General features: G+C 37.4%; 1 protein-coding gene across 1 annotated transcript in view; it reads right to left on the bottom strand.

Moving 5' to 3' along the window:
* The window catches only part of LOC120861294 (cyclin-T1), a 40,870-nt gene extending 18,285 nt beyond the window's left edge, over positions 1–22,585 (bottom strand). The window contains exons 1-5 of the mRNA XM_040236927.1: positions 22,338–22,585; positions 18,398–18,479; positions 4,032–4,160; positions 1,885–1,945; positions 350–412 (exon numbers count right to left, since the gene is read on the bottom strand). Coding sequence (XP_040092861.1) covers positions 350–412; positions 1,885–1,945; positions 4,032–4,160; positions 18,398–18,479; positions 22,338–22,498 — 496 coding nt within the window. The 5' untranslated portion in view covers positions 22,499–22,585. The remainder of the gene's footprint in view (positions 1–349; positions 413–1,884; positions 1,946–4,031; positions 4,161–18,397; positions 18,480–22,337) is intronic.
* Between the last annotated feature and the right edge of the window lie 313 nt (positions 22,586–22,898).

Raw genomic sequence — 22,898 nt, 5'->3', positions numbered from 1 at the left:
GGGGTCGCAAAGAGTCGGACACGACTGAGAGACTTCACTTTCATTCTCACTCCCAAGATATCCTTAAAATTGTAATTGGATACTTTGATTTTAGTGACTTTTCAAAATCTGCCTCCAGCTTTGATAAACAAGAAACTCACTCACTTTATCTGGAAGTCACCTAAAAACACTACAAGAACTTAACAGAAAAGCTCCAACCACTCATTTTGAAATTTAAAAACCAGGTAGGTTTTTTAATTTAAATTTTGGCCAAAGCAGCTGTATTATGTATTAGCCCACAGTAAATCTTAGCCTCTAAATGGTAAAACAGTTTAAGATAGCATCTCAGGGTGGGATTGGGATTCCTTACCTCGAACAAGCTGAGTGCACTTTACCACATGTGTATGTGGGTGATCAATTGTTAGTTCAAAGCCTAAAAAAAAGTAACTGGTTAAAAACCTAAAGATACTCAAAATATTTTATACTGCTTTTATCTGAGTCATCATTGAAGGCTTCTCTCATTTTCTGGTCCCAAAACTGCCTATTGAGAAGCTGAGAGTCACATAAAGTATGGAGCACACTCTTATGATTATCTTCAAAGGCCACTCAGATTAATGAAGTTAACAGAATCTCAAGATCCCTGAACTATCAGTAACATCTGAATACAAAACGTGTTCTTAGGGACAACAGAATATATGACTGGAAAAGATGCAGTTACATAATGATGATCTGTGAAAGCTTAACCTTTAGAAAACATTTTTAAAACCTATTCCTCTCTTCCTTCAGTCTTCTTCCTTTTCATCATCTCAATCATCATTAAGTACTGATCATTTTATCTAACTTTAAATGATCTTAACCAAAATGTAGTATGTCTATAAAAATTTTCCAAGAAATTGCTTTTTGTGTACGTAAATAAAATTATCTAGTACAAGTAAAGAAATTCTAGGGAATTCCCCGGCAGTCCAGTGGTTAGGACTCTGCACTTGCACTGCCAAGAGCCTGGGTTCAATCCCTGTCAGGGAACTAATATCCCACAAGCTATGTGCAGCAAGCCCAAGAAATAAAAAGTAAAGTCTGAGGCAAACTGATTAAAAAAAAGAAAATTCTATGGCAAAATTTACTTGATGCAAATTATTCTAAAAGCACAACTGATTCTTACAAGTTAGATTTTACAGGTTTCCACATTAAAATACTAAAATGTATCCCACCAGAAAAATATCATTGCCCCCTAAAGTATGGTTACCTTGAAGATAACTAATTTAAAGTAAAAATTAGCAGAAACTAATTTGAAGAATTCATTGTGTATAGGTGTATATGCAAAAAATACAGGCCGATCAGCAACTTTCCAACATGACTCATGAAATACTCTATCTAAAGAGAAAAATGAGAGCCAAAAGAACAAGAAAATCTTTATTTTCCATATTTGCTAAGCTTTTAAAGGCAGTCTTATGAAAATAATTATAGATAATAACAGAACATCATCAGTTCTTTAGCCCATCAATTTAATTTAGCTTGAATTCCTCCATCTCCACTCTACTGTTTTGAACGCTGATTACCAATTTTAAAAACAAATACTGTTATTTAAATATAAGGACAGACTATGAAAACTCCTGGAAGGAAAAAAGTTATTTAGATAGTTTCTGCTATTATTTATCAGAAAGTTAAACACTGCCAAATTTATCAAGCAAATCATGAATCCTAGAATAAAAACAAGCAGAAAAAGCCTGCTATTGGCTATCTCAAAGGTCGGTGGTGCCTTCATTCTCTCTGTGGCAGGGTTAAGCAATCTCTACAATGTACAAAAACCTTCCCAAGAAATTCTCTTCCTGTTTCCTATTTTGCAAATTAGAAAAACATTCTATTGCATACATATTTCTTTAATGTTTTAAAGGAAAATAAACTTACCTAAAGTCTGCAGAATTATGCTTTCTAGTATCACCAGATCTTGAACTTGCTGCAGGTAAGCCTGCAGATGTGAGAAGACACATAAATTATTCCCCAAAAAGACACAGTATGTAACATAAAATGTAGACAATTCTATCATAACAACCTCCAAAGGAAACCAAAGCCACAAAAGGCAAGGGTGCAGTTATGAGGGAAAGTAGGAACTGAAATTAATCCTTATCCGTAACGGATTCTCCTTAAAAAAAAGAAATAGATAAATAAGTGGTACAGCAAAAGATGTCACTTTATTTATAAAGGGCTACAGAATAAACACCAGATATCTGGTTCATTTTCAGACTGACATTTTAGGTTATAATGTTCATATGATACAGATTAAAAACTTTTTTTAAATTAAAATATTAACATACCTTTTTTTAACATCATCAAAACACACTGCACAGCCTTCCCACAGTACTGCATGCAATCTCAAACATTTGATTCCTGTTACTTTCCTTTTAGAGTAATGCTAGATTTTTTAAATTCACAGAGGAGTTCACAAGAAAATGGAACAAACACAAATCCTTCAAATTTGTACAGCCATTACTATAGCCACTATCCATACATGGCCATCAAGCACCTGAAATGTGCTATGAATGTATAATATACAATGAATTTTAAAGACTTAGTTAAAAAATAATAATGTTAAAAAACACTTCATTAATAATGTTTTAAAACTGACTATATGCTGAAATGACTATATTTGGGGGTTTAACAAAATGCTATATAAAATATGTTAAATTAATTTTAAATTTAAATAAAATTTTAAAATAAAAGCTTAATGAAAAGCTTAATAATTTTAATTACATATGTGACTTCCCTTATATTTTTATTGGACAGCACTAGTATAGAGCTCTAGGAGAATGAAGCTTGAGCCAAGAGCTAAGAGACTTATGTTGCTGCTAACTTTCCACTGAACTTTATGATCTTGAGTGAGTCCAATAAGGACTTAACCTATGTATGGTAGCTCTCCTTTCCACATAATGAAGAAAGCATCTTCTCTGAGTCACCTCATAAGACAGACTCAGGTGAGAAGTCATGTAAATATACGTTAAAGAAAAAAAAGTTGGGATTTTACTTTTTATTTCATTAAAATTTTGTTATTTGGTCAATTCTACGGACCAATGGCAGTTAGTAGTCTTAAACATAAATAAAAGTTCAGACCAACAACTTTTCAACAAAACTACTCTGGTGCAGCCCAGAGAGAAAACGTCAAGACATTGCTATTTTAAACACTTGACTCATATAACTAGGAGCTGTGGTTCCACAATTTCACTTATCTCTTACATGCATCCACTGTAACAGACAAATAACCTGGTACAGAAATCTATAATTTTTCTTCAAACTCATTGCTCCCCAATCACTGAATTCTAAAGCCAGGAGAGTTTCCCTTCTTCATAAGGTCAAGGAAAGATGGAAGGGAGGAGGCAGGGGAAGCTATATGTAGACACAAAGGATAAAGGGATAGAAGAATATATATCTGAATTATAATCAACAGTATTCTCCTAGGAGAAGAAGGGGAGATGAGCTTCGACTTTTACTTTAAATGCTTCTTTAGTGTTTGAGTTCTTTTCTAATGAGCATACTTGAATTTCTTAAGTTAAACATATAAATGACAGGATCCATTTTTTAAAAATTCATTAACAAAAATAATGTTCTCCATAGAGATATTTCCAGTAAAAAGCTGGAAATTACCTTAAGAGATAATGGTTAAAATATATGTATGTACAGGATGAAATTCTATATCAGTGTTTAAAGAAAGTAGAGAACTGATGGGGAAATATTTGACATACAGTAAGTGAAAAAAGTAGGTATAAAATACATACATGTATAGCTACTTATAAAAAAGAAGCTGGAAATACTGGTTCATTTATATATCTGTGGTACAAATTATACCTAGTTAATATATTTTCTTCTTTTTATGCATTTTCCAATTTTACCAGAAAAAATACAACTTTTACCATAAAATTTCTATGTTTTAAGGAAAAAACAAACACTAAAAGTTCCTTTAACAATCCCCATTGAGATTTCAGTAAATCAAAGTTGCAAAATTAAGTTATGATCATAATAAATTAAGAAAAACAGATGTATGTAATTAATCAACCCCCTACCTCACTCCTGGTATCAGGAAGTGATTCCTGTGGATGGAGACAAGTGTGTGCTACCTTGATGACGTGCTCCAATTTTTTTGGCTGCTCCTCTACTTTGGCTGCTAAAAATAAGGCTGCTGGAGCCACAGACTGGATGAAGAGAAAATAAATCATTTTTATTATTTATTTCTAGAGCAAGGTAGTTCTAAAAAAGAACTAAGTTTTAAACCAACTTCTTTGCTTACCTCAATTTTCATCACCTGTTATGCTTTCCCTTCTATTTAAAATATCTTCTCCTCTCCTATCCATTAACCCAAGCCCACTTCCTAAATCAATCCTTCAATGAACTCTCATTAAAAGCTACTTTCAAGTAGCCACTATAGATGTAAGTAGACAGCTTTCTATTTAAAATGAGATTAAGTTTTATCAAAGCACTCTATATACTTTTTTTTTTAAGGATTGTTAGGGAAATTAAAATAGAGGTAACCTTGTTCTCTTGTTCTAGAGAAGGAAATGGCAACCCACTCCAGTATTCATGCCTGGGAAATCCCATGGACAGAGGAGCCTGGTGGGCTCAGTCAGACACGACTTAGCGGCTAAACCACCACCACCAGTCTTGTTCAGACTTCAGAAGTAGGGCAGCAGGCCTCTAACCGACTTCTGACCTTGCCCGGACTCTGCCTGGACTACATGTCTGCCTGGCAAGGACACCAACCATTACCAGCAAGTCAAGAGGCACTTTAGAGAAGAAAGGGAATGTGACTTGAAATCTTGAAGCCCCTAAGGGCCTGGCCAGCCCAGTCCCACCTCCAGGGTCTAAGAAGTCTTATGACTAACAAGATGAAATAAACAGCATTGTAAAGTTAAAGTAAAACCAGAGCTGCTTTTTTGCTAGCCAACTGATGAAGATATCAGTTTGCAGCATCAGACTATAATAAGCAGGAGCCCCCAAAACTGCAATCTGAAGTCTCACCCGTGGGGTAGATGTACCACCCTGATCTTTTCCAACTGGGCCTCCAGATTGCTGTTAACTTCTCACGGCTGTTCAAGTCTGGATGTAGGTTGTCAGCCCAATTTGGTGATGTATACATTGTTACACTTCTATTTCTTTTCTTTTAATGACTGTATATTGAAATTAAGTCAAATACTCTTCTATAAAAAAATGAAATTGTTTATTTGTGTGTAACGAGTGGTTTCTTTTGTTAATGAATCCTTCGAACCTAAAACGAAAGTAAAACTTTTGGCAAAACATAAATTGGCGCTGTAAGCAGGATTCGTGAAGCAAAATGCCACTCTTAAGAAGAAAGACATTAAGGTTAATGAAGTCTTTATTTCCAGATGGGAAGATGGGAAGATGCCTTACTTCTTGTTGGCTACTGAATGGGACATATCCACTGGATTGTGTGAGAATTGGAACCCCAAATTAAAGAGGGCTGAACCTTTAAAAGTTATTTGAATGTTTGCGGCTCTTGCCAAGTGAGAAAGAACAAGAATGTACCATGATGGATCAGAGAGGCTGGATCCTCTCTGCCTACCATAAGGTTCAAGAAGCCAAATTAAAACTGGTTGAAAAGAAGTCAAAACTGGAAAAAGAATTATGTGACCTGCAAGGTTGATTGTCCACGTTACCATGTCAAAACTACACTTTAGCTGACCAAGTATCCATTTCCCAGCTGGTAGCTGAAAAAGCTGCTGTAAAGGCTGCACAAGTTAGATATCAAAAGGAGCACCGCAAGGTTAACAAAAAGAAGTTCATTCTCAGGAAATGACAGGGGGGAAAGGAGAGAGACCAAGAGACATTTTAAATCTCAAACAGAAACTAAAACCACTGCCTGTCTGGATATATGTGTCTGTCTCAGTATGTGTCTTTGTCCTTGGATAACACTGCTAAGGTTAACTTGTAAATGAGCTCTATTTAACTGACTTAAAAGTGTGTGCTTACAAATTAAAGCTAAATATCTAGAAAACTGGCCAAGATAAATTTTAGGACCACATGATCTGGGAAATATTTAGTACGAAGCCGATATCTGCTATTGAAGATGGTTTAAGTCTGTTGAGTTAATCAGTATAGATGTCTTAATATGTCTTATAGATGTCTAATATGTCTTAGAGTCATCATATAATAATCAGTAGAATACGTTCACTGTGCCTAGGCTTAATATAAGCTAAATAAAATCTTGCTGTTTCCTTTACAAATTTGTCAGCAAGGAAAGTAACTCAATGTGAAGAAATTTTTAAGGAAAGAAAATGTAAATGAGGTAAGAGCTTTTTAAAAAATAATTATGCTTTAGGAAAGTCTCCCTAACATAACAGGGCTTTGCTGGTGACTGAGTGGTAAAGAATCCACCTACCAAAGCAGGAGACTTGAATTCCATCTCTGGTCTGGAAGATCCCACATGCCACACAGCAACTAAGCCTGTGCACCACAGCTATTGAGCCTGTGCTCTAGAGTCGGAATGGCAACTACTGAGCGCTAGCACTGCAACTACTGAAGCCAGCAGGCTCTAGAGCCCTTGCTTCACAAGAGAAGCCACAATGAGAAGCCTGTGCACCACAACTACAGAGTAGCCCCCACTCGCCAAAACTAGATAAAGCCCACACAGCAATGAAGACCTAGCACAGCCAAAAAATAAATAAACAAAAGTATTAAATAAAGTCTTTTGTCATTTTAGTTATGGCTTTATTCTGATGCCTTTGTAAAAACAAAAGACGCTTTCTCCTTGGAAGAATAGCTATGATAAACCTAGACAGTGTATTAAAAAGCAGAGACATCATTTTGCCAACAAAGGTCTGTACGGTCAAAGCTATGGTTCTTCCATAGTAGGTCTGGTGGTGCTAATGGTAAAGAATCTGCCCGCAATGCAGGAGACCTGGGTTCGATCCCTGGGTTGGGAAGATCCCCTGGAAAAGGGAATGGCAACGCACTCCAGTATTCTTGCCTGGAGAATGCCATGGACAGAGGAACCTGGTGGGCTACAGTCCATGGGGTTGCAGAGCTGGACACAATCGAGTGACTAACACATACACCATGGTTTTTCCAGTGCTTATGTATGGATGTGAGAGCTGGACCACAGAGAAGGCTGAGCACCAAACAATTGATGCTTTCGAACTAGTGCTGGAGAAAACTCTTCAGAGTCCTTTGGACAACAAAATCAAACCAGTCAATCCTAAAGGAAATCAACCCTCAATATTCCACTGGAAGGACTGATGCTGAAGCTGAAACTCCAATACCTTGGCCACTTGATGCAAAGAGCCAACTCACTATAAAAGACCCTGATGCTAGGAAAGACTGACGGCAAGAGGAGAAGAGTGAGACAGAGGATGAGGTGGTTGGATGGCATCAATGGACGTGAGTTTGAGCAAACTCAAGGAGATAGTGAAGGACAGTAAAGTCTGGCATGCTGCAGTCCATGGGGTGGCAAAGAGTCAGACATGACTTAACAACTGAATAACAACTTTGTAAAAATATCACCTCTTCAAAATTTACAGAAATCTTGAAGATTAAATTAAAATTAACTATTAATAGATAAACAAATTTTGTTATTAACAGTAAGCTGGTATCAGACTGGAACTTGGTTTTCTCTGTTAAGAGAACAGCTTTCTGGGATGTGGCTTTTGATAACAAGACTATGAGAATTTCATTGCCTTTAAGTGATTTATATTTGTTTTTAAAATCTTTTGCAACTTTGGTAAAGTAAATAAATATTTCACAATGATCTATGAAGAATGTGGCACACCCAGATAAGCTCATTTTGCTTCTAAAAAAATTAATCTTTCATTGTCAGACTTTTGCTATCCTGATGTTCTTAGAACATGGCAACTGTCTGCTTCTAAATCAAGGAATTTAAAACAGGTAAACAAAGGCTATAAATCAGTCAGTCAGGGGACTGGGAAATCCAAGATGGCTGCTTGACTTTTCCCGGCTCCCTGATAAACCTCATTTCTTGTTTGATGGGACTAACCATTAACCCTGGCTAGAAGGTTAATGCCTTCACAAAAAATTGTTTCACTTAATAGTAAATTCTAGTTTTGTTAACTGAGATCTATGTTGACCGAGACTTATTCCCCAGATAGCTCCTTGCTGTTATATTTTATTGCTAAGACATTTAACTTAATTTTTCTAAAGCTTATCTCAGTAATCTATCTTTGGATGGAGAGCAGATACCCTGTGACATAAAATAACCTGTATCAATCAATGAACTATATGCCAATTGGAGCTTATGGAAAAAAACAAAATAGAGCCTTTGGGTTTCGAGAACAGGAAATTTCCAGAGGCCGGAAAAAGTCATACTAAGAATAGTCAATTTGCTCAATTATACACAGTATGTCAGGCTCTAAAACAAGAAAATTTAACAGAATGTCATATTTATACAGATTCTTGGTCAGTAGCCAACGACCAAGATTGGCCAGTTGGCTTCCCCTAAGCATAAATAACTGGCAAATTCACTCCAAAGAGCTATGGGGAAAGGAATTATGGTCTGACATATGGGCAACTGTTCAAACTACTACTGTTTCAGTCTCTCATGTAGATGCTCACAGTGTTCTAAATTCTAGGAAATAATGGTATAACTCTATTAGAAATGAACAAACCTGAATTCAAGCAGCAGAACTTGATCCAGACTCCAGCAACTTAAATGTTCGACTTTAGCAGACACCAAAAATGGGGCCATTTGAGAGAAACAACATACAGGTGGGCTCAGGATTGAGGTATTTCTTTAACTATAGATCTCATTAAATGTGTTATTTTACGATGTCCAATTTGTCAACAATTAAGCATAGAAGCTTGCCACAACCAGTAAAGGACAAGTGGCACATGGCAAGCTGCCTGGGCAAATACAGCAAACTGATTATATTGGTCCATTAATTTGGGAAGAAGGATGCCAATGTGTGTGTACTGCTGTGAACACCTATTCTGGATATTTAGTGGCCATTCCCTTGGGGAAAGCCAATCAGAGTAATACTATTAAAACACTGGAGATAATTAATCTATATTATGGTGTTCCATTTCAAATTCAGAATGACAATGGATCACATTTTAAAGTAAGTTAATACAAGTGTGTCCAGGAACATAATGTACAACGGATTTTTCATATTTTATTATCCTCAAGATGCTGGCTTGACTGAAAGAATGAATGATCTGCTTAAATAGCAATTAATTAAACTTGGAGAGAGTTCTTATAAAAACTGAAGGACTAATTTAAACACTGCCCTCAATATTTTAAATAATAGACCTATAGAAGAATTAGAAACTCCTTTGATGAGGATGACTATTCTAAATGTACAGATTCATAAAACAGAGTTCCATCCTGAGACAGCTAGAATTAGAAAGTCAGCCCAGGAGCACCAGTTTCTTTCTGAGCTAATCCTGAGGCCTCAAGACTGGATTTGTCACCTACATGTGAACAGACACTTTCTAAAGGAGTGATATGTGCTATTTCAAACGGTGTTGCAATTAAAATGTCTCCCAGACACTTTGAATTAATCCAAGAATGCTTCAGTTTAGCATTAACATGGATTTGTGTCCATGGAGAGTTACACACCTAGACTACCAAGGAGAAATTTGAGTAATTTGACTAAATGAGGAAAAGGATGATCTACTTATTAATAAACATAATCAAGTTGTCAATTGCTGATTCTTCCATTTGTAACTGACAAAGTACAAAACGGAGAACCTCCCACCTTACTAACGGTCAGAGGTGATAGAAGGTTTAGATCCACAAATGAAATACATACTATTGAAGCTAAAGTCTGGGTGAGGCAGCCTAACCATCCTCCCATACCTGCGGCTGATATGACTGCACAGGGGAAGGATATCATCATATAATCTCCAGACAGGAAAAATGGAAATGTGCCATTAACATACTGTTATTCTCAAGAAAAGACTCTTGGAGACTTACTGTAATGTGGATTGTTATTCATACCTCAACTCCTGATTATCTGCTACTGTTAAGAAAAGAACATGATGAAAAATGTTGGGGAATCTTCAGATGGAGAAATAGGAGCCAGACCCAAACTCAGGATAACTTTACCTGCCTTGCAAACAAGGCCTGTTCTTTCTTAACTTTGACTTTCTATGGACAAAATTTATCTGTCTGCTATATTACATCAATTTCATGTGTTACTCATTTTATCTGGGGGAGAGTATTAGTTGTGGCATTTTACTGGGAATTGTTTGGACTTTAATAATCACACCACTACTTATCATAGTGATAAGCCTACCAATAGACTGCTAAGTGGACCAACATCTCACATTTGGGAACCCTACTTATCACAGAACTTCATCAAATATTGTGAATGGACTATCTTCCCTAAATCCTATGTTTTTTTAAATAGCCCCTCAACTTGTATGTATTGTAACCAGTTATTTAGAAACTAACTTCTATGTATCAGTTAGGAACCCCTTTTTCCAGATGACTAACACATATTGATCATTTATATTGGAAGGGGACCACCTATTACTTTTCCTCCATGAGAACTTAAGTATGTATTGTGGACTCAAATCCTATTCCTTACTCTATTCCCAGTATTAGGTCCCCTTTAAAGCCTTTATGAAAGATTTTGCAAGGAATCAGAGTTACAAAATTTCATAGATAAACATAATCATACCTTAATAGAACATTTTGTTGTTACTACTGTAACTGTCAATAACAATGGATGTAGGAGTTGATGCACAAAAACGTACTTCTCATTCATGGTGGGTCTTTTTCTTTACTAAATCCCCTACTGCTCAAAGATTCTTTTCTGTACTGCTTAACCCATTACATATTTCTTTGATCACTTTATTTCTGTTGACTATCTGGAACTGTTATTTGACTTACAGAATTAAAGAGACTGTTCATGTTACTCTGCCTTATTCCTATGGCTCTTCAGTCTAAATAATTCTGAGGTCAACTGGTAAGGATGAGTCTTGTTCAGGCTTCAGAAATAGGGGAGCAGGCCTCTGACCCACTTCTGACCTTGCCCAGACACTGCCTGGACTACATGCCTGCCTACAAGCACATCAACTGTTACCATCAGGTCAATCGGCACATTAGAGAAGAAAGGCAGTAGGACTTGAAATCCCTAAGCCCCTGAGGGCCTGGCCAGCCTCTCTTCCCCATCTAAAAATTCTTAAGACTCAGGAAGATAAAACAAACAGCATTGTAAAATTAAAGTAAAACTAGAGCTGAATCTTTTTGAAGTTATCTTTTAAAATTATTTTTATTATCAGTCACCAAAAACTATGCAGAGATGATATTTACAATGTTACATTCTCACAAAAGCTGATTTTTTGCACACAAACTGATGCTATCGGCTTGAGGCCTGAGATTACAAACACGAGCCCGCAAAACTGCAATTTGAAGTCTTACCTGTGGGGTGGACGTACCACCCAGGATCATTCCAACTGGGAATCCAGATTGCTGTTAACAAGGGACTGGCCAGTGCTGTTCAAGTCTGGACATAGGCTGTTGGCCCAATTCTGTTACTTGTCTCTACTGTTTTTTATTTTTTTTAATGATTGTATATTTAAATTAAGTCAAATAACCTTCTATAAAAAAAGTGAATTTGTTTATTTGTGGTAATGAGTGGTTTCTTTTGTTAACGAATTCTTCAAACCTAAAGCGATAAAGTAAAACTCTCGGCAAAACAAGGAGTAAATTGAAATGTCCAGAATCAGCAAGTTCTTAGAGACAAAAGTAGACTACTGGCTGCCAGGGACTGGGAAAAGAAAAATGGAAGTGACTGCTGAAGTATGAGGGGTTTCTTTCTGGGGTGATGTAAATGTTCAGAAATTAGATCATGGTGATGGTTGCTGACCTCTGAATATATCAAGAACCAGTGAACTGTACATCAAAAGAAGGAATTCTATCGTATGCAAATTATCCCATTATACTTACATATGGAGAAGAGCACAAAACTTTAATTAGTGCTCTCACTGCTGGGACCCCAGGTTCAATCCTTGTTTGGGGAACTAAGATCCCACAAGCCATGCTGTGAGGCCAAAAAAAAAGTCAAGCCAATACACAAGAAGACAGAAAACTCAGAAGCTAGAAAAGAAATCAGAATAGGACATAAACATACCCTGGTGATTTGGGAAATCTCAGGAAGCAGAACTTCTCTAGAATCTTAACAAGAATGTCAGTGAATCAAACACGGCAATTGCATGAACTAGACAGAATTCACCAGAAGTTAAAGAAAACAATAAAAAATTTTATAGAAGTGAAATATTTATTTACTGAGTATAACTGATAAGAATTCTAATATTTATTTGTATTACTTTGTGAAAAGATTTTTCTCCACAAATTCAATACAGAATAATATTCCTCTTCCTTTATATCTGCTGCAGTTGTATATGGAGCTTGCTACAAATATTCTACTAGACCTCAAAACAAAAAAAATCCAGAGGAAAATGGGTGTGAACAAAGACATGAGAAATCAGGGCATCAAGCACATTTTGAACAGTACACTGAGTAAAGGATATAAATAAAAGGATATAGGTCACAAAAAATTTTTAAGAAGAGACTGACATTAAACATTTTGGGGGAAAAAATGTAGAGTTTAAGAAATAATTAGAAAGATTAATCCAGTGGTAGATGGAACTAAAAGGAAGAAAGGATAGATACATTGTTACTTTTTCTTAGAGAAAATTTTACTAATACAAGCACGAGGAAACAAAGTTTAGAATAGGCACTAGCAGTAGAAATAAAGTAAAAAAGAGATACAGTTTTCACCTTGGAAAAATGAATAGGTTTTCAGTAAATATATATATATACACACACACACATATGTAATTGCATGAAGAGAAAAAAATTCTAGTGGAAATATACACCAAAAGGTTAATAGGATTATCTCTGAAGACCATAGTTACAGAGAAATAATTACCTCCTTCAATTTGTCCTCTTTAATTTTATGATAAAAAAATATATTTATAGGGTGAGAAAAACAGAATAGTACCATTACAGAAATTAATAGGACTTTATAACTGATTGGACAAAGGGGAAAAGGAAAAAGATAACTCAAAGGCAATACTAAGATATTAAGCCGACAACTTTGCCTTCAAGGATCTAAAAATACACTTGAAAGAATCTAACATATATATATACGTATATATATAATAAAAACAATGTCTAACAAGGCACTATCTCAGTTCAGTGAAAGACTGCAACAGATAGATAAATTTCAATCTAATTTTTGTGCAATCAACCATATACTCATTGCTCCTCACACAATCATACACCAAGCTAGTTTATCGAAGTATTTTCCTATCAAAGGTAGTTTCAAAAGGAATTCTTATGCCAAGTAAGAGTGTAAGATTTTTTCCATATTATAAACAATAATAATGCCAGCTAATACTTGCTATGTGCAGGCATTCTGCAAATTAATTCACCTATATCCTATGAGGTAGGCACCATTTTTTACTCCAAAGAGATGAGAAAACTGAGGCCCAAGGTAACTTGCCCAAGGCCAAAGAGCTGTAGGCAGTGCAGCTAGGATACAAACTGAGATGTGTCTGACTCAAGAGATCATCCTCTTAACCACTCAGTTCAGTTCAGTCACTCAGTCCTATCCGACTCCTTGCAACCCCATGAACCACAGCATGCCAGGCCTCCCTGTCCATCACCAATTCCCGGAGTTTACCCAAACTCATGTCCATTGAGTCGGTGATGCCATACAACCATCTCATCCCGTTGTCCCCCTCTCCTCCTGCCTTCAATCGTTCCCAACATCAGGGCATCAAGTGGCCAAAATATTGGAGTTTCAGCTTCAATATCAGTCCTTCCAATGAATACCCAGGACTGATTTCCTTTACGATGGACTGATTAGATCTCCTTGCAGTCCAAGGGACTCTCGAGTCTTCTCCAACACCACAGTTCAAAAGCATCAAGGTGCTCAGCTTTCTTTATAGTCCAACTCTCACACCCATACGTGACTACTGGAAAAAGCATAGCCTTGACTTGATAGACCTTTGTTGACAAAGTAATGTCTCTGCTTTTTAATATGCTGTCTAGATTGGTCATAACTTTCCTTCCAAGGAGTAAGCATCTTTTAATTTCATGGCTGCAATCACCATCTGCAGTGATTTTGGAGCCCCAAAATATAAAGTCAGCCACTGTTTCCACTGTTTCCCCATCTCTTTGCCATGAAATGATGGGACCAGATGTCCTAAAAAATAAAAGTCAACTACTGTTTCTCCATCTATTTGCCATGAAGTGATGGGACTGGATGCCATGATCTTAGTTTTCTGAATGTTGAGCTTTAAGCCAACTTTTTCACTCTCCTCTTTCACTTTCATCAAGAGGCTCTTTAGTTCTTCTTCACCTTCTGCCATAAGGGTGGTGTCATCTGCATATCTGAGGTTATTGATATTTCTCCTGGCAATCTTGATTCCAGCTTGTGCTTCCTCCAGCCCAGCGTTTCTCATGATGTACTCCACATATAAGTTAAATAAGCAGGGTGACAATATACAGCCTTGACGTACTCCTTTTCTTATTTGGAACCAGTCTGTTGTTCCATGTCCAGTTCTAAGTGCCGCTTCCTGATCTGAATATAGGTTTCTCAAGAAGCAGGTCAGGTGGTCTGGTATTCCATCTCTTTCAGAATTTTCCACAGTTTATTGTGATCCACACAGTCAAAGGCTTTGGCATAGTCAATAAAGCAGAAAGAGATGTTTTTCTGGAACTCTCTTGCTTTTTCCATGATCCAGCGGATGTTGGCAATTTGATCTCTGGTTCCTCTGCCTTTTCTAAAACCAGCTTGAACATCTGGAAGTTCATGATTCACATATTGCTGAAGCCTGGCTTGGAGAAGTTTAAGCATTACTTTACTAGCATGTGAGATGATTGCAATTGTGCAGGAGTTTGAGCATTCTTTGGCATTGCCTTTCTTTGGGATTGGAATGAAAACTGACCTTTTCCAGTCCTGTGGCCACTGCTGAGTGTTCCAAATTTGCTGACATATTGAGTGCAGCACTTTCACAGCATCAGGATTTGAAATACTAAACTTGACCTTTTAAGAGTCAGTTAATGAGAGTAATATACACCCATATTTGTCAGCTATTACAACACCTGTGTAACAAATATTAGAAAATGCAACATAAATACACACATATCAAGTTGCTCACCTTTACTTTTACATTCCCCCACTTGAAAACATTTAAGATAGTATATATAGAAATTCAATTCAGTTCAGTTGCTCAGTTGTGTCCAACTCTTTGCAACCCCATGGACTATAGTGAGGCTTAATTTCGTCTCAAAAAATGAATGCAATGCCAGGATTTAAGTAAAAATAAACCAGTCATTTTATCATGTCCACTAAAGGAATACAATTTATGCAATCATAAGTAAGTTCTCTCCAAAGGTATTGGAAATACACTATATCTTGTTCTGAGTGGAGGTTATGTATAAATAAAATGCAAAAAAGAATTGTGCTGCACCTCAGACTTGAGTGCTTTATGTTGCTGCTATTGTTGGTTTAGTCACTAAGTCCTGTCTGACTCTTCTATGACCCCATGGACTGTAGCCTGCCAAGCTCCTCTGTCCATGAGATTTTCCAGGCAAGAGTACTGGAGTGGGTTGCCATTTCCTTCTCCAGGGGATCTTCCCAATCAGGGATTGAACCCACATCTCCTGCACTGGCAGGTGGATACTACTGAGCCACCAGCGAAGCCCATGCTTTATGTTATACCTCTATAAAGATTTAAAAAAAAATTTTTTTAAACGCAAGAGCTTTAGGCTCCGAAACACTATAAAAGAGTTACAACAAAACAAGAAAAGTATTCATGGCACATGGCACACAGCTTTGATAGATGAGAAAACCAAAATAAAATAGGGGCAAAAAGAATCAACAGAGAATTTTTAAGTCAATTCTTCAATTTCACAAGAGCAATGACCAACAGGCAAAAGAAGTTCAATTTCACTAACTGAAGAAATGTAAATTCAGAAAATAGGACTCCCACTATCTTGCTCACCACTCTATCCCTAGAACTTGACAAATATTATTTCCTAAAATAATGAGTATTTGTTATTAGCAAGGATGGAGAGAAAAGAACAGTCTTCCACAGTGCTGGAAACAATGTATACTGATATAATCTTTCAGTAAAGCAAACAGACACATAAAAATCTTTTAAATGCATACTCTTGGACACAATTCCATCTATAGGAACTTATAAAACAGTCATGTGTACCAGACTACTTTATATAAATTATTTTTAATACAATAAACTATAACAACCCAAACATCCACCAATCAAAAGCTGGTAAAATAAATTATAGGAACTACTCAAATACTATGTGCCCATTTAAAATAACAAGAAAATGCCCAATACATAAATACTGTTAAGTGATAAAAGGCAACTGCATAAGAGTCATATAGTAACAAGTGATTTTTATAGAAATACGTAAATGCTGGTACTACAGGCACAAAAAAATGTCTGAGACGCTACTGTCAAAATGTTTATCAAAAGTTACTTTTGGAGGATGGGATTACAGATGAGCTTTTACTTTCTACATTGTACATGCTTGTATTAATTTTTACCACAAGCATTTATTACCTTTGTAATAAAAAATTAACAAGAAACATGTATGAGCACTTCACAGGACATACTATGTATCAATGCCACAATGTACTAAATCCCCTTAAAGTTGAATTCAGACTCAACACAGCTAAACCCTTAGAATTAACATCCTACAGGAGTCATATTTTTCATCCATTAATTCCAGAATGTTCCTAAAATCAGTTCTCTAAAGAGGATCAATAACCCCAAATTAAAAGAATCACTGGATTCTCGAAAAGGTACTGAAATCCAAAAGAATATCTCTATATTGGATAATTACCAGATCATCCATTCATTCATTAAGTTTACTGAAGGTGCTTTAGAGGATACACAGAAAAGTCTCTGTCCTTGCTAAGATAAATACATAGAAAATAAGACAAGATGTAATTTAAAAGGTAAAGCAGGGGAAACACACCCACACATGTTGCTGTTTAGTCAGAGTCGTGTCTGACTCTTTCCTGATCCCGTGGACTGTAGCCAGCCAGGCTCTTCTGTCCATGAGATTTCCCAGGCAAGAATCCTGGAGTGGGTTGCCATTTCCTTCTCAAGGGGATCTTCCCAACCCAGGGACTGAAACCGAATCTCCTGCACTGACAGGTGGATTCCTTAGCACTGAGCCATCAGGGAAGCCCATACATACATACATGCATACATACATACATACACACACACATACACACATACACACACACACACACACATGCATAGAGTGGACAAATTGATGTGAGATGTATTTCACCCTGGATTTCAAATCTTTACCATAATAAAAGAAATGTAGAAAACTTTTAGAATGGGCAAGACAGCAATAGACTTCCTCTTCAAATACCATTTTTTATCTACTACTTTCTCTTCTAGAGCTATCAGACAGCCTCAATAAATGCTTCTCTCTCTTAAGAAGAATGTGTTCCTGGCAATCACAGGAGGTAGAGGGATTAAAGATAGGAGACAGCCAAAATGACTGAATAATCTGCAAAAATTGGGAATATTTAATCCACAAATCTAAAGGGTTTCCTGTACAATTATTCCCAATAATGAGTCCACTAATATCTTGCTTTTTAATTTCTTTTCCTATGGCATAAAAAAGAGATTCAAACCCTATTATCCTAAGGGTAAGTCTGAAACACCTTACCTCAAAACATAACCTTTTCTTTAAAAAAAGTGAAATATTTGACTCATAAATCCATATGAAGTAGTCATCAAGTTCAGCCCTATTATCTTGTGATTTTATTAAACAAATATATTCTTACCTGCAATTGGAATATCACTATTCACTTGCTTCCAAGTCATTTACAATAATGTTAAATAGGACCATTTCAGGTAGCAAAACTGAAAATAGCATTATTTACAATTCTGTCCAGAAAAAAAAAATCCCTTTATTACTATTATTTTATTTTTCTCCTCTTAAAAGTCATCACCCAGTCATCATATAATGTACCTTCCCCTTCCAACCAGACACTGATTGGACTCTTTTCAAAAAGATTTTTAGAAAATGTAAATGACTAACATTCACTTGTTTTCCTGTGCCCATATTATTAACCAGTTCAAAAGTTACACTTAAGTTAGTTTCCCCTTTAACACTACTCTCCCAAACCAAAAATGTTAACTCTAAGTGTTCAATGATCTATTAGAGAATCCACCTACACTAAGAATTCACTAAAGCTAAACAAGTAGCTAGACATTAAACAGAAAAACTAGAAGGCTGGATTCAGAATAGCAGTGTCATACATAATGAAAGTGATCAATACTAAATTCTAAACTTCAAACCCCAGTTCAGCAGCAAAGATCAACCACAAAAGAAATATGAAGTTGAAATTAATCACAAGAGAATTATACCATATAGAAAAATTATACTTACATTTCGATGGAACTGTGTAAAGGACTGAATCATGTAGAATCGATGCATGTACACTATAGCAGTGTTGATCGTCAATTGTGAGCTAAAATGTCCAAGTTAAGGTCCCAAAACAGACAGTACAATCCCCCAAAATACAATCTCTATATGCCCCCAAAAGGACCATGCAGCCAAGCACAGTAGATGCTCTTAAATGAAAATCATGCTTACCTCTTGGCGGTGTGGAGAAAGGGAATTCTCTACCCTATTGGTGGGACTGTAAACTGATGCTGCCACTATGAAAACCAGCATGGAGGGTCCTCAAAAAACTAAAACCAGAGTTGCCATATGATCAAGCAATCCCACTCCTAAGCATATATTCAAAGAAAATTCTTCTAATTCAAAACGATACATGCACTCTAACGTTCACAGCAGCACTATTTACAAAAGCCAAGGCATGGAAACAACCTAAAGGTCCATGGACAGATGAATGGATAAAGATGTGGTGCCTATGTGCAATGGAGTATTACTCAGCCATAAAAAAGAATGCAACAAGGCCCTTTGTAGCCACATGGATGGACCTAGAGATTATCATACTTAGTGAAGTCAGAAAGAGAAAGACAAAATACCATGATACCACTTTTATGTGGAACCTAAAATGACACAAATGAACTTATTTATGAAACAGAAACAGACTCACAGACATAGAAAACAAACTATGGTTACCACAGAAGAGGGCAGGAGAGAATAAATTAGGAGCCTGGCATTAGTATACAAACAACTATATATAATATATACATATAAGCAAACAGATAACAGCATAGGGAACTATATTCAATATCCTGTAAAAAACCATAATGGAAAAAGACATTTATATATACGTGTAACTAAATCACTTTGCTGTACACCAGAAACACAATGTTGGAAATCAATAATTATAATTCTTCAATTTTAAACCAAGATATCATACTTGCCTCTCAGAATTAAAAAGCAAATCTGTTTTTATCAAACTATTGACACTTAACACAATGCCTTCTATGAAACAGGTATCACTATAAACTTGCTGAATAAACAAGGTCTCAATATGTGTGGACCAAGAAGGACCACAAACAAAACTAAGACCTAAACCTGTCACCTGTCTACTGAAAATCCTGCCAAGGTGATCCATTAGCACAGAATCTCTCTTCACACTGATTCACAACACCCTTCCCTGATCTGTCCTCTAGGTATGCTTCTGCTTATCTCATCTTCTCAAGCCCTCCCTGATCTGCCCCCTAGGCTGCTGCTCAGTTGTGTCACCAGGCTTCCCTGTCTTTTACCTTCTCCCAGAGCTTGCTCACACTCATGTCCACTGAGTCAATGATGCCATCCACCCATCTCATCTTCTGTCGTCCCCTTCTCCTCCTGCCTTCAATCTTTCCCAGCATCAGGGTCTTTTCAAATGAGTCTGTTCTTCACATCAGGTGGCCAAAGTATTGGAGTTTCAGCTTCAGCACCAGTCCTTTTAATGAGCATTCAGGATTGATTTCCTCCTAGGAATCTTTCCACTAATCTCCTCATCTTCTAAGCTCCAGCAATTAACTTTTCAGTTCTACTTCCCTCTGGCAACCAAACTTTCTCATAAGGTGATCCCTGGGACCAGAAACACTTTGGTATTTAATGAATTATTTGATATTCACTGAAAAGAAAAATTTCGATTTTAATTTTTAACACAATTTTTAAAGATTATGCTCCATTTCCAATTTCTACAGAATATTGGTTATATTCCTCTTGTTGTAAAATATAAAATACATCCTTGTAGTTTACCTCATACCCAGTAGTTTGTACCTCCCACTCCCACCCTTACATTGCCCCCTCACCTCTCCACACTGCTAAGCATTAGTTTGTTCTCTAGATCTGAGTCTACCTTTTTGTTTCCACCAGTTGTATTCCTTAGGTTCCACATGTAAATAATATACATTTGTCTTTTTCTTTCTGACTGTTTCACTGAGTATGATAACCTCTAGGTCCATCCACATTGCTGTAAACGGCATTATTTCATACTTTTTTATAGCTAAATAGTATTCCATTGTCTATATATACCACCTATTCTTTACTCATTCATCCGTCCATGAACATTCAGTTTGCTACCATATCGTGGCAACTATAAGCAATGCTGCTATGAACAACTGACTGACTGAACTGACTGAAGTCGCTCAGTCGTGTCCGACTCTTTGCGACCCCATAGACTGTAGCCTACCAGGCTCCTCTGTCCATGGGATTCTCCAGGCAATAGTACTAGAGTGGATTGCCATTTCCTTCTCCAGGCTATGAACAATTGGGTGCTCATATCTTTCCAAATGAGTGTCTTTGTTTTTTCAGATATATACCTAGGCATGGAATTGCTGGGTCATATAGTAATTCAATTTTTAGCTTTTTGAGGAACCTCTATTTGGTTTTCCACAACAACTGCACCAATATACACTACCACCAACACTGTCCAAGGGTTCTCTTGAAAAGGGAAATTTCTGAATGCCTTACTTAAAAAGACCTCAGAAAACAATGTGGGATATACACAGATGGGGGCTTCCCAGGTGGCCCTAGTGGTAAAGAAACCACCTGTTTACTATTGCAGGAGACGCAATAGACACAGGAACAACCCCTGGGTCAGGAAGATTCTCCCCCTCCACCCTCCCCGTAGGAAATAGCACCCCTCTCCAGTATTGGCAACCCACTCCAGTACTCTTGCCTGGAAAATCCCATGGACGGAGGAGCCTCGTAGGCTGCAGTCCACGGGGTCGCACAGAGTCAGACACGACTGAAGCGACTTAGCAGCCAGTATTCTAGCCTGGAAATTTTTATGGGCAGAGGAGCCTGGCAGGCTACAGTCTATGGGGCCGCAAAGAGTGGAACACGACTGAGCACACAGAGATGAGACAGTACCACAGTAATACACACACAAGGAAAATACTAGGATGCACTAAAACAGAATTTTAAAAAATTTAACTCAGTACGGACTGGATTGCTTAGGAAACACACTGAATATGGGCACCAAAGACACCTTTTTTCAAGTGAGGACAACCTTAAGAAAGAAACATACAGCCAGCAACACATTTAAATGGAAGTTGCGCCCAAAAACAAATTTTTTACTTCCTAAGTGGAAAGAACTTCAAAACTCTACAGTTTTCTCTGCTACAAAATGACGTTTTCTGACCAAACACTTAAAGTGGAAAAAAAAACCCCAATAAATCTTTTAAATATGAGAAAAACGAATATACATTAGCATTTTGAGTAACTTAAAACCCCAGTATTTTATAAAAGATTTTTCAGAACATTAGATCTGTAAGTCTACTTGCCTAAAAACTAAACTGACATCGTTCCTTCCTCTGAAATACTGTAAAACTCTTAACAGTAACTACTTTTTGAACATATAAGTGCCAAATATTGTGCTGGGCATAGAAATCAAATTCAAGAGGTATCATCCCATTTTATAAACCAGTCTTAAGCAACCAGTAAGTGGAAGGAACGGATTTTAAGCCAAAGCTGGGGTATTAATTCTAGGCCACCCTTTTAATAACCCTCAGGTACTGAAATTTCTCAAAACTCTCTTTACACAGTAAGTTTAAGGCAGCCATCAACAGTGAAACCTCCACTAGACACTTTGGGCATAACAGAAAATCAGAATCTCAAAGTCACCAGAACAGGAGATCACAACACACCGAAATGGGACTACTACTACTTTAAAATACAAAGTGGGAAGGAAACGCATTCCCACCAAGGCTGGTGGCACGGGTGAGCGAGCGGGAAATTAACTCCGCCTCGCTTCCCTCTCGCGAACACTTAACTTTTGCCCATCGTAGGCTCTCCTAACTAGACACCCAGTCCTTGCCCACCCTCTTCCCTTCCTGTCTAGCAGACCTTGAAGACTGGAAGCAGAGCAGGGCGAGACCGACTCCAAGGCCGAAGGCCTAGGCCGCAAGGATACACGTTAAGACGTTGGCCCATGTCCTGAAGCAGATTGGCCGCCTGCTGGCGATTAGAAAGTTCTTTATCTGGATCTAAGCCAAAACGACGAGACGGGCTATTTTCCAGTTGTTCTCGAGTAAAATACCACCGTTTATTGTTGTTCTTCCTCTCTCCCTCCATAGTGCTTCAACCAGAAGGCAGCGGCGGCGGCTGCAAGCACTTCTCGGCGTCACCTAAGCGGCGACACACATCCGCTATGCGGGGGCAACTGCGACGTGACGAACTTCCGCAAAGGCCGGACGGCTAGGTTGTGACACGCTTCCGGGGAGGAAGTGCTAGTTAAAGGATCTACTTCCGGAATGGACCCCTGGTCAGGCTGCAGCCGAGTTAACAGCCAGTAGGTGATCAGAAAAACCTTGGTTCTAAGACACAGGCGCCAGTCATGTGACCCTGGAAAGGCAAGGTGGGGTTAGGAGTTCTCGTTAAAAAAAAAAATGTCTCCTCTCGCGAGAACTATTTTGAGCCTTCGCGCCCTGAGCGAGGGGGCGAGGCAAAGGCTGTGGGTGGATGAGGCTCCCGC

This window comes from Oryx dammah, unplaced genomic scaffold (assembly GCF_014754425.2).
Source record: "Oryx dammah isolate SB20612 unplaced genomic scaffold, SCBI_Odam_1.1 HiC_scaffold_11232, whole genome shotgun sequence".
Classification (NCBI taxonomy): domain Eukaryota; kingdom Metazoa; phylum Chordata; class Mammalia; order Artiodactyla; family Bovidae; genus Oryx; species Oryx dammah.
This window is presented reverse-complemented; position numbering and strand designations above follow the sequence as displayed.